The sequence below is a fragment of the Ruditapes philippinarum genome, unplaced genomic scaffold (assembly GCF_026571515.1).
Source record: "Ruditapes philippinarum isolate M1 unplaced genomic scaffold, ASM2657151v2 ctg1792_1_1_1_1, whole genome shotgun sequence".
NCBI lineage: Eukaryota > Metazoa > Mollusca > Bivalvia > Venerida > Veneridae > Ruditapes > Ruditapes philippinarum.
The window spans coordinates 115,084-128,398 of NW_026853759.1; the positions used below are offsets into that span (position 1 = coordinate 115,084).

The window sequence follows — 13,315 nt, forward strand, 5'->3', positions numbered from 1 at the left end:
TCTTCTTGCGGTTTGAATGTCAAGTTCATCAAGTAATCAATGCCAATGTCTTGTTGTCAGTAAGATAATTCATTTAGATGCTCCTGTTGGCATAATGTTTTATAAGGTTACCAAGCAAATCATCTGGATTTAGCCATTCTAGTACTACGAGACTACTTGATAAAAAGCATGGAATTTGAAGAATAAATTTTAAAAAAAAAACGATAAATGGATATAACTGTCATCTAGACATTTTTGTGATATACCTGTTAACGGAATTAAATGGTCAATGGAAATTATTCAGATATTATTGTAGACACATGCGTTCAAAGGAAACACTATCGTGGATAATATCTGTGCTATAGATTCTTTACAATTTAACAATAACCTTGGAATCATGAATAGTAGAAAACATTCAGTTAATTATTTTGTTTATTGTATCAATATCAACTTTGTACAAGCAAACACAAATCATACGAATATATACAGGTATTTACAAATATTGATATTTCATTTCATTATATTTATCTTACAAATGGAAATGACATAAATATATTTCATGGAGATATAAGACAAAAATCAGGAAAAAATATTTTTAAAAAATGTTCAATTATTCTTATAAATATTTACACTATATCACACGTACTTAAAATGATATAACCTTAATTTTAATTTACTGTTATAAAAATATATGTCCAAAAATTCGACTGTTCAAGTTTTTCGCATCAAGTCACCAAAAGTTCATGTACCATGTTACTTTCTACGGGCTTTTACATGTCTTGGAATATCATGATTTTTCTAATTAAAAATGTATTACTTTATCTGTCATAATGGATGTTTTTTTATTGTACATGTATAAACTTGCAGACGATATAAACATTTTCAGCAAAATAATGAAAAACATGTAACAAATGTTGAAACTCATCACAAATAATTGATATATTTATTGTCCCCCGCCTTTTCGAAGATAAAAGGGGGATATAGAAATAGGCTCCGTCCGTCCGTCTGTCCGTCCGTCCGTCACACTTTCGTGTCCGGTCCATAACTTTGTCATTTATGAAAGGAATTTGAAATAACTTGGCACAAATATTATAATAAGACAATGTGTCATGCGCAACAACCAGACCCCTACCTCCAGGGTCAAGGTCACACTTGCTCATTCAAGGTCAACATTGCCTATTTGAGGGTATATGTCGTGTCTGGTCCATAACTTTCTTATCTATGAAGGGATTTTGTAAATACTTGCCATAATTGTTCACAATAATCAGACGATGTGTCATGCGCAAAAACCAGTCACCTACCTTCAAGGTCAAGGTCACACTTGGAGGTCAAATATTAACATAGTCTGTTACAGGGTATATTTCGTGTCCGGTCCATAACTTTGTCATTTATGAAAGGAATTTGAAATAACTTGGCACAAATGTTTGTTATAATAAGACGATGTGTCATGCGCAACAACTAGACCCTTACCTTCAGGGTCAAGGTCATACTTGCTCATTCAAGGTTAACATTGTCTATTTGAGGGTATATGTCGTGTCCGGTCCATAACTTTCTTATCTATGAAGGGATTTTGTAAATACTTGCCATAATTGTTCACAATAATCAGACGATGTGTCATGCGCAAAAACCAGTCACCTACCTTCAAGGTCAAGGTCACACTTGGAGGTCAAATATTAAACATAATCTGTTACAGGGTATATTTCGTGTCCGGTCCATAACTTTGTCATTTATCAAGGGAATTTGAGATAACTTGGCACAAATGTTTGTTATAATAAGACGATGTGTCATGCGCAACAACCAGACCTGTACCTTCAGGGTCAAGGTTGTACTTGCTCATTCAAGGTCAACATTGTCTATTTGAGGGTATATGTCGTGTCCGGTCCATAACTTTCTTATCTATGAAGGGATTTTGTAAATACCTGCCATAATTGTTCACAATAATCAGATGATGTGTCATGCGCAAAAACCGGTCACCTACCTCCAAGGTCAAGGTCACACTGGGAGGTCAAATACTTACATAGTCTGTTACAGGGTATATTTTTTGTCCGGTCTAAAACTTTTTCATAGATCAAAGGATTTTGAAAATACTTTGCACAAATAGTCACTTTAATAAGAGGATGTGTCATGCGCAACACCTGCATCCCTACCTCCAAGGTCAAGGTCACACTTAGAGGTCAAAAATTAACATAGTCTGTTATAGGGTATATTTTGTGTCGAATCTAGAACTTCTTCATAGTTCAAGGGATTTTAAAATAACTTTGCACAAATAGTCACAATAATAAGCCAATATGTCAGGTACAACACCTGCACCCCTACCTCTTAAGGTCAAGGTCACACTTAGAGGTCAAAGGTTAACAGAGTCTGTTATTTGGTATATTTTTTGTCCCATCCATTACTTCTTCATAGATTAAGGGATTTTGAAAATACTTTGCACAAATAGTCACAATGATTAGATGATATGTCATGCATAACATCTGTTTCCCTACCTCCAAGGTCAAGGTCACACTTAGAGGTCAAAGATTTACATAGTCTGTTATAGGGTATATTTTGTGTCCAATCTATAACTTCTTCATAGTTCAAGGGATTTTGAAAATACTTGGCACAAATAGTCTCAATAATAAGACGTTATGTCATGCACAACACCTGCTCCCCTACCTCCAAGGTCAAGGTCACACTTAGAGGTCAAAGCTTAACATGATAGATTTTTAAATTCCGTGTTTCATTTTATTTTTTTAACAAATTTATTGTTACATTTGCAGATCTAGCATTGATCATAATTTTGGACTGAATGTCCTGAGATCCATACCTCAATCTTTTGAAATAGCACAATTTTATGCTTCATATAAAACTCCCGGGGCGGGGGACGTTGGTAACTCTGTTACAAATTCTTGTTTTAAGTTAGAACAATAAACCATAGACTAGTTATTGAAGTAAGAGACCACTAGAATACAGATCATGTATTACATGTAATTAGAAAATAGAAATTTAGGTGACAAGTTCCATTACTCGAAATTGAAAGAAAAAATGATACATGATACATTTCCAAGCACACTTCACTTTAGTACTGTTATACATAGGAAATGCAAGTCTAAATATGTTTATTTGCTAAATATATCATCCAAAAGTTATTATTGGGGTCACCTGATTATATCGAAAAATTGTGAAACTCCACAAAATTGATTCATATCATACCCCTTGGGTCAACATTTGCCCTGTCCCAGGGGTCACTTGGTTAATATAGACTTGTATATGATAACATATTTAAGTTTTTTTGTGAAACAAAAATGCCCAGAGCTTAGATATTTGGCATATAGCATAGCTTATTTGACCTCTATAAAACGGACAAAATTCATTATCCTTGGGCAAGGATTGGTTCCACCCTGTTAACATATTTTGAAATTATTTACTCCTATACTGTAAAAGCCCAGAGTTTTGATATTGGCATGCAACATCATTTTATAGAGTTCTACAGAAATCATATTAACAATGACGATTAACCAGGTCAAAAATATCTCTGCCCTTGGCGTCACCATGCATTATGTAGATTGATGTATTAGAAAACACATCAAATCTTTTTGTAAAAAAATGCAGTGCTCAGCGCTTATATATCTAGCATGTGGCAGTGCTAAGCAGACCTGAATAATGCACCTGGGTAAAGATGCTCCCACAATTGGGTTATCTAGTATTAAAAGAATATCTAAGATATTTTTTGTGAAATTTTATGAATGAGTTTATTTCCTTATTGAAAGATTATTTTTGATTACGCAAACAAAGTTTCGTTCCGGCGTATATTGCCCCGCCTTTGTGTTCCTCTTGTTGTTTATTTTAATAAAATTAGCATAAATGATATTATTGTCTTTATCATTAACTAATTACTTTATTGTTCAATACATAAACCGATAATTTTGCACGAGTTTTTACGAATTAGATTGAAAAATGCTTGTGTCATAGAAAAGAGTTTGCAGTGACCATTAATTAATTGATTTCGGCCAATATCTTTGCTTTATTTTAATATTTACGCTGTTACAGGCCATGATTGTAAATTTTGTTCTTTATTGATTTTATTTACAGACAAAGAAGTTTCTTATATGCCAAAGAACGTTTTATATGTTTGTAAGAGTTCTGCAGACGGACGAATAAGTTCTCTGGCACGATCAGATATAGCTTTATCGAGGTTAGAAGTATCAAATACTGGCCATTCAGGGGCTCTGTCCCAAAATGCTGATAGAAAGAACGGTGTCAGCGGAATAAGTGCCTTGTTGCTGCTGTCAATTTGTTTTAGCTGTTTCCGCCAGTCATCAAGTGAAAGTCCCTTTAGACCCATGCCTTTGAATAAGTCTCGGAACGGTATCGTATCTTTGTTGAACAAATGGTAAATCTTTTCGTATGTTCCACTCTCGGAATTGCATACTTTCAAGGTTACTTCGACCATTGATCTTGCACAGAAGTCCACAGGCGTCAAGTCGTATGGGAAAGACATATCCGGATAAGATCCCATCTTCTTCATCCCAATCATTGTTGATGCAAAAAGATCATTCTTAGGACCAACTCCATCTGTACTTCGTCCGGATACCCGAGCTGGCCGAAATATTGCACCACCCGGTAGGAAGTCAAGGGCCTGCATGATGAGACGCTCACTTGCCCATTTACTCTGACCGTAACCGCCTTCAATTAGCAATGGATCATCAAAAAACTCCGATTCTTTGCAAACCCGCCTGTCAGTATCAGTTTCTACATTTTCCTTTGGGAATAGAAACACACTGAGTGATGATGTAGTGAACAAATATTTTTGTACTCCTGTAGATGCCAGCTTTATGAATTCTTTAGTACCATGGACATTTGATATTCTATGATCATCATAGGCTGTGTTGAAATTCATCTGTGCTGCATTCATGAAGATAACATCTATGGCATGACACAATGACTTGTATATATCAGGCGCAATACCAAGATTTTTCTGTGACAAATCTGATATAACCACAGCAATACGTGAACTGTATTCGAATTTCCAAAGATTATATTTTCGCATATTATCGATGATGCGACCAATGCCTCTTGCTTCGGTGGTTTCACGAACCATGCAACAAACATGCGAATTTGACTGCTCAAGAATCTCTGATAAAAGGAATGCTCCTAGAAACCCAGTTACCCCTGAAATCAGGATATTTTTTGGATGCTTGCGCGTATCTTTGTGTATGCGTGTTGTAAAATGTGTAAATTGAACGGATCGTCTTCTATCCGGATGTGGGAATATGCTTGAATCTAACTCAGAGTCGTGAAATATCATTTCTCGTAACTCGCTTCTTGTTTTGACATCACACTGCTCATTTCTAGCTTTGATATCGCGTCGTCGACGTATAACATCTGCAAACTCTTCAATTGTATCGGCAGTACCGAGATCGGTAAATGAAAGGTTTACTCTCATTTCATCTTCAAATAATCTCAGCAGAAGGACCAATTGCAAAGAGTTTCCTCCTAATTCGCTAAATGAGCTTTGTCGATGAAGTGAGTATATGAAGGACTCGTCGTACTTAAATACTTTACACCAGTACTTAGCAACAGCCAACTGCGTCTCATTCAAATGGCTATGGCCATTTGTTTCATTGGTATCATGTATACTTTCGTCAACCTCCAATTTCTTGCGATTGATTTTTCCATTCAATGTCTTTGGTAGTTCCTTCACCTCTAGTTTCTTTATGTATGTTGGTATCATATATCGAGGCAAGACTTTCGCTAGGTATTCTCGAAGCTCCGATATGTAAATAAATGATGGTGCAACGAATGCAGCTACGGATAATTCGCTTGCTGATGAGCATTTGTGGACAACGACTACAGCCAGTTCTATTTTCGGATGTTGAATAAGTACTTGCTCGATCTCGCTTAAGTCGATTCGATGACCGCGAATCTTTACTTGATCATCACTTCTTCCTACATACGTGATATTTCCATCGACATCTTGAAAGGCATGGTCACCTGTTTTGTAAAGAAGCGATGGTTCTTTAGAAAGCGGATTCAGCACAAATCTTTCCCTAGACATGTGCTGAGCGTGACCAATGTATCCATGAGCAAGACCTTTACCTCCAATGTATATTTCTCCAACAACGTCAGGAGGAATTGGATGCATAAAGTCATCAAAGAGATATACAAACACACCATCTATAGCTTTTCCTATTGGAAGGTCTCTATTTACGTCTTCGTAAACTGTGTCTGGAAAGTGCTCATACACAGTTGCGCAAACTGTTGCTTCAGTTGGGCCATAAGCATTGAAAAATCGAACATTTTCTCCAGATGTCCATTTATTCGCTATATTCAACGTGCATGCTTCGCCTGCAGCAATAACTTTCCTAAGAAAAGGTAGATCTTCGGGGGAGTATATATTCAATGCGGATGGTGGAAGAGTTATAACACTAACTTTCAACTTATTCATTGCTACCAAAAAGTCATTTCCAAGTCTCTCTGAAAGATTGAGGACTGCCAAAGATGCTCCTGAAAGTAGGGAGGTAAAGATCTCTGAGATTGAAGCATCAAACCCGATAGATGCAAACTGTGCTACAACATCTCCTGGAACAATATCCCAACACATAATCTGAGCGCGTGCGAGATTAATTGCACCTGATTCTTTCACCTTTACTCCTTTCGGGCGACCTGTTGAACCGGAAGTATACATCAAATACAAAAAATCTTTTTCTATGCTGTCTGTGTTGAGCTGATCATTTTCGTTCTGAAAAACACGATCAAATTCAACCAAGACAATATTTTCATCAGCAATTTTATGCTCTGTTACTACTCTCATGAAAGGTGTCAGTCCATTCATATTGCATTTGTCGAAAATGTCTTTGGTCATTATCATTTTGTTTACTTTTGAATCATTTAGTGTGAAAACAATCCTATCTGGCGGCAAATCATAGGGAATCGGCAGAAATGCCATGCGACCTTTTGCTAAGGCCAAAACGGAAATGACGTAGGAAATAGAATTCGGGGCATATATTGCAACTACTGGCTTCTTCTTGTCATTGTTTGATACAAACATATTATTGTTTAGTAGATCTTGTAATATGTCTACTTCGTTTGCCATTTTATTGTATGTCATCATGCATGACGTTGTCTTTAATGCGATACTTAGAGGAGTAAGTCGGCATTGACGATCTACAAGACTGGATATTGATTCATTTCCGATTCTATCATTTTCCAACTGTGGTGAAACTTTGTAAAATTGATTCATCTCATTCCTGGAAATCATCGACAAGCTTTTGAGATCCGATGTCTGTTTTCTATCGTTGGCAGCTGCCAAGAATGTTGTGAAGTGTTGTAGAACATCTAGAATGTGTCCAAAATCCTGTGCTGGTCGATCATGGAAACGAATTTCTATCTCTGACGTTTTCTCTCCACCGAACAGTATGAGTATGTTGCAGTTGTATAAAATGCGCTGTACATATTGGTCGCTAAGCTCTTTTAAATCTCCAAGCACTAGGTTATGTTGTGGAGTAGGCTTATGGCCGTGCAACTCTGGGTACCGATAGAAAATGTCGTTTAGAAATGTTCTTGCCTCTTTTTGAAATTTTATTTCCTTTTGACATTTTTCAAAAACATCATTGACTGTTGCATTGATGTCTACGTCAAAAATACCAGGTGTTATATCTGAATATAGGTCAATGCATTCATTTGGTATGTCTTTTTTCTCCGTCAAAAATCCAACATGAACTGTTGCGGTGCAATTTATTCTCGCTAGAAAGGCCAAAAAGCATGCTTGCAAGAATAAGCCTCTGTCAGAAATGTCACCGATGTTGTCATTCAATGTAGGTACTTCCATTTTGACCGCCTTAACGTTGACATTTGTAGATACGTCAATAATACTTGCAACAACATTCATCTTTTGTCTGTAGAACATGGTAGGTTCATACTGTACAAGTCTTTTTCGCCAGAATGCCTCCTTTTTTCTTACCGGAATGAGATCTCTAACATCAACATTCATAATGTCGTCTAACGTATCACCGACAACTAAACCATGAGAACGGAAAAGACCTTCTGAGAGAGCCGTACCATCAAGGTTTGCAATACTGATGTTTATGGGGTTCGTCAAGGTTGCTACAACTAACGTGTCGTCAATTATTTCTAAGATGGTCCCGGGTGTTTTCGCCTTAACATATTTATCGTTTGACGGTTTTGAAGCATTGGTCACCAATAAAAACTCTCCAGTTGAAGTTTTCACTTTTGGACTACCAAGCGCATTTTCATGATGTCCCAATTCTAAGCCCCTAGCTAAATCATAAACATTGTCCATAGTTTTATGAAAGTTAAGTACGCCTATATTCGGAGGTATTTCGTACAGACCAAAATATGATCGTCCATTATTTGACTGCTTCTCCTTACTTATATCATCGTTTGTGATTTCTTCCAGCAATCGAGAAAAAGCACGTTTTGATGCTTCCACACACTTCAAATTCAACGTGAAAGCTGAATCATCTTCTAGAATTTCAACCGCTTCACTTTGTAGAATATCACCAGTATCAATGTCAGCTTCAACAACATGCCAACTTATACCATGGTGGCGTTCTCCTCGTATTATTGCCCATGATGTTGCATGAACACCTGCATAAGTCGGAAGTGGACTGTCGTGGTAATTTATGGTTAATTGTTTTGGAATGCGGAGTACATCTGTCCTAAGAATGCGTGGATTTGAGATGCTAAACAAGTAATCCGTTCGATGGTTGTGTAATACCTTAACAATGTCTTCATTTCGTTTGTAGCAAACTAGTTTTGTTTCGTGGCAAAATGCTTCAACATATTCAGTGTTCGTAAAAACTGCATTGATAACAAATTTACGTCGACGCAGTTCTTTAAGGCAACACAAAAGAAGATTACCTTCTCCGATGGCTGCACAAGTTATGCCTTCGACTGTTGTGCTTGACATCATGTAACTTTTTATCTGCAAACGAATAATAAACGGCGTGAGTAAGGTATAATGAATATTAATTTGAGTTTCGGTGATTTCGATAATTGCGGAGTACTTCAAAAGATCTCTTTTATGCTTTTATAGTATGTCAATTCTTGTTTTCAAAATTGTTTAAAGGGTATAAAGCTATATTTTATGAAATATTCTTTAAATGTTATCAACAGTAAATTATATTGGTTCCTTAATCTACTCTAATAGTAGAATAGAATTTTTCTGTTATTTAACACATATGAATATTGAAAGTCAAAATAAAATGTTCTAGAACAAAATATTAATCTACTATCTTAAGTGGTGTTTTATCAGTTAAGCAATGATTTCGTGTATGCGCCATTCGATTTTTAGGCAATTTACTACCAAATTTATTTCATACAAGCCTTTATTTAAAAATTCAAACAATAAATTTTGCAGCAGATATATAGCTTAATACACCTAAGAGTGATATTTTGCCACAGAGCCAACTGCATGTACAACTATTTTTAACATACTGAGAATTTTCTTGAACAAAGGGCTGCTTCTTCTGTAGATGGGTATTTTGAAAGAATCATTTGAATTATTCGGAAATGATTTTTATTGTGAGAACTTTATTTGTTGTGTTTTATGAATAATTTATGAAACTAGTGAATAACATCGATTTAGTTGTCTATAAAGGAAATGTTTGTGAAATTTTATGTGTATTTCTTTTTATTTTTTTTATTTATTTATTCATCATTTCTGATAAAAATGCCTGCAAAACTTGTATTGACTTTTAAAAAATAATTGTGTAGCCAAATTAGTCTTTAAATTGCCTTACCATGGTCATATTAAACATACATATGTACATTTAATCAATTCTTTACATCGAAACAATAGGGCACTATTTAAAACTTTCAGAATTATAAAATAAAAGAAAAATTAAACTGATCTGCATTTTTTTTTATATTGAAATGTTCATATTTGGTCTTTTTATTATGTTTAGAATATTATAACTACAATAAATTACCTGGTTTGACGCATATTCCGATATTGCACTTGCATTATATTGTTTCTAAATCATCAAACTGTTTTTGCCTGTTTGAAATTTGTACGAATAATGGTCAACACTGACCCTTTCACTAGAGTTATTATAACTATTTGCCCTGGTCTGAAACAGGTCAGCAGATAAGGCCAAACTACTGGACATTTCTGCCCATGAACGTAACAGGTCGTCATTCAAGGCGAAATTTCGGCTCTTTCTTTTGTAAGCGCGATATTGTCAACGCTCGATGGCTTTGCAGTTTTACGATTGTTAGATGCTGCAATGTCCGTCGTAAACGTTTGGTGTTCCCAGCAAGTTCTAATACTTCACATGTATAATGCAGTTTCATATTGCGCTGCTAAATAAAATATTATCATACCAATTGACGCCTTCACGGACCACTAATTTCAAAAGAAATTGTAAATAAAAAAATCTTCACCAACATTGATTGGTCTGTTATGTGTTTTATCAAAGTTGGTTTTAGCTCATATAGTATTATTGCATTAGATGCATCTCACAAATGTAAAACGGTCTGAAAAGTATGCAGAAAGTATCTCTCGGTTTAGATAAAATAGGCTGGAAAGTTATTTAAGAAAATAAAGATAGAATATACAGCAACAAAAACAGCAGAACACTTAGAATTGAATTTAGATAGCCCTAACTTAGAATTGACCCCAAAGTCTAAAGACATTTTCCCGCAGAGCTCCCATGTTCTCCGTGGTTGCATCATGTCCAATATTTCCTTTTTGCTTTGCAGTATAAAAAATGGTTTTTGAAAATTGTACTCTATCTATTAGAACCGTCATCAGAACATATAAATGTCGTAACCACGTGATGATCGTAGAATTGCAGAATAATTATTTCTGGTTAAGTAATGTTATAGCAAAAGTCCTTAGCCATTTGCGATTAATATAAAATATTATTTCACAACGTATAAACTATAACCAATGAATCATGAGCGTTTGAACTATGTGTTGTTCAAATAGAAATCATTAAATGCAATGTTATCAATTTTGTCCAATTAAATGCATGTCGTATCCCTGCTAGCCTCGTTTTAATTTTCAGAGTTCAATTTTTCAATTCATATTGTACTCCACCTAGCATCGTTTTCATTTTCAGAGTCCAATAATTTACATCAAATCTACATTATACATTGTTGAAAACAATTCTGATTCCATTGGACTCGTACACAGCTACAAAACCTATATCAGATTAGGCTTGCGCCTCGTCCAATATAGATTTGATAGCTGTGTATTCGTCCAATAGAATACAGTATTGTACTCAATAATGTATACGGGTATACCTCATAATTTTCCAACTGGATATATCGAGTTTTAGACAATTTAACCCGTGACACTGAAATCAACATCGTTCCATCACATAATGATATCAGAAACGAATACAGAATACAGATTTCATGATCAAATTAATATCTCACATCAATCAACGGTACAAAAGTCGGGTGCTATACATGATTGTAATAGAAGATACGAGTATGACCTTGTGACAGTAAATGCAAGACATCAATTGACAAGCCGTCAAAAATTGTAAATTGTGAACAGAACAGAACAGAATTTTAAAAGCTTTTTTTTAGTTTTTATAAACCTAAGAAAAATGTTCACATAAATTGGGTATCCACATAAATGTGTAATCGCTTTTTCAGATAGAGGGGAACGTAATTGAAAAACAGCGGGTAAATTGTAAGCAAAATATTGACATCGATTTGAGCAAAGAAATCATTTTATCTTTTTCGACCGAAGGCCGTCTGATTTCACATTGACTTCCGCTTAAATTAACAGTAAAGAAATGAATATAGGCAGAATTTTAACACTAATAGCCTGCTCGATTGATACCGTTATATGTAGAGGTCTGTTCGAGTGCGCGATGGCAAGAAGTGTTGGAAAAAGATATTAAGTCAGAATAAATATAAAAACACAATAATGATATTTTCTAGATGTTTCTAACAGCTTTTCAATATATATGTGATATTAAATATGACAGATCGCCTTTGACACTTTTGCGTTCGAATGGGTTTCTCTTCTAAGCTGTTCTAGTCATTATATTCTCTTCTCGAACCGGGCATAAGACGATTGAAACGAACTTTCGACTACCACGGTAAGTTACAGTTGCAAAATTCTTCGTGGAATTAGTGTACTGTATCTACTAAATCTTTGTTTTATAATAATTTCCTATTCAAATCAAATTCCATTTTGATAAAAATCAAATAATGTAAGTAATATTGTTTAAATATAAGATGACAATTAAAGGGGGAAAAACATTGCGGGTAAAAATGAACTGTAATAAAACTATTGAGGACGAATAAAATGTTCTGTTTGCGGTTGGCATGGTTAGTAGTAGCTTATCCTATGCAAGTTAACAAGTTTGACTTCGGCCGAGTATCTTACCGTTTTCTCTCTTTTTCTAGAAATATTTTTGTATCCCGTTATAAAACATTATCAAACGTTTAGGTTTATAAGAATACACACAATTACAATAGCAGCTGTGTTGTTTTACATATCTTGATTATATTTCATTATTATATGACTGTTGATAAAGAATTCCTTCATGTAATGATGCTTGTGCCCTGTATAAACTTCAATTAATAAAAAATGGAAAAAAAAGTTGCCGCTTTAAAAACTGTGCAGTATTTTGTTATTTGCATTGTATAAAATCAAAGTTTGATATTTAAGATACTGAAAAAGAACTGACTTCATATATTTTCGTGTGTATATATAGATACATTATCTATGTCAATATACATGTATGTGAAAAAACTCAACGTTCTTGTGGGTTTATGTTTTTACGTGAATATACATTCTGGTCCATATACTCGAATTTTTGCCATCTTAAAGAGTATTTGTCTACAATGATTAAGATGCTTATCAATATCAAATTAATTATTCAGACATTCAATTGATGACGAGATCACGTCATAGGGTCATCTTACAATTTCTTATCTTAGCATAAGGTTAGTAGTTGGGTCAAGATATAATAAGTAGACCAGTGCACCAATTTGCCAATGTTTCGACGAAACCATATGGTTGTCCAGTATAGTTCAAGCAAGTACCTTTGCTATATATGTCTTGTACACAGGTTTTAGAGGACATTTAATGTCCTGTACACAGGTTAAAGAGGACATTCTGCATTCTGAAATATATACATGTATTCATTTATGAATCCATGGCTCTATATTTACAAAGAACATGTCAGGATCACGACCAGTACTTTTAAAACACAAATCGTGTTGTTTTTTTCTGTTTTAAATAACCAATTAGCAATTAATTTACACAAAGAGAAAATTTTTAACGTGAATTTTTATTTTGAATTTCCTACAGATCCTTACAGTAATTTATGTACTCCATTGAGGTTTTTTTTAGATATGTCGTGAC

At 34.7% G+C, this 13,315-nt stretch overlaps 1 protein-coding gene across 1 annotated transcript; it reads right to left on the reverse strand.

The window, feature by feature from the left end:
• Positions 1 to 3,128: 3,128 nt before the first annotated feature.
• On the reverse strand, positions 3,129 to 10,311 carry LOC132737748 (linear gramicidin synthase subunit D-like). The gene is made up of 2 exons (XM_060725085.1): positions 9,912 to 10,311; positions 3,129 to 8,905 (listed from the first exon to the last, which is right to left on the reverse strand). Exon 2 carries the CDS (start codon positions 8,891 to 8,893, stop codon positions 4,064 to 4,066), a length of 4,830 nt encoding a protein of 1,609 aa, XP_060581068.1. The 5' UTR covers positions 8,894 to 8,905; positions 9,912 to 10,311; the 3' UTR covers positions 3,129 to 4,063.
• Between the last annotated feature and the right edge of the window lie 3,004 nt (positions 10,312 to 13,315).

Bases quoted from the DNA above. Each gene is read 5' to 3' on its own strand.
- LOC132737748 (XM_060725085.1), bottom strand. From the start codon at position 8,893: ATGATGTCAAGCACAACAGTCGAAGGCATAACTTGTGCAGCCATCGGA.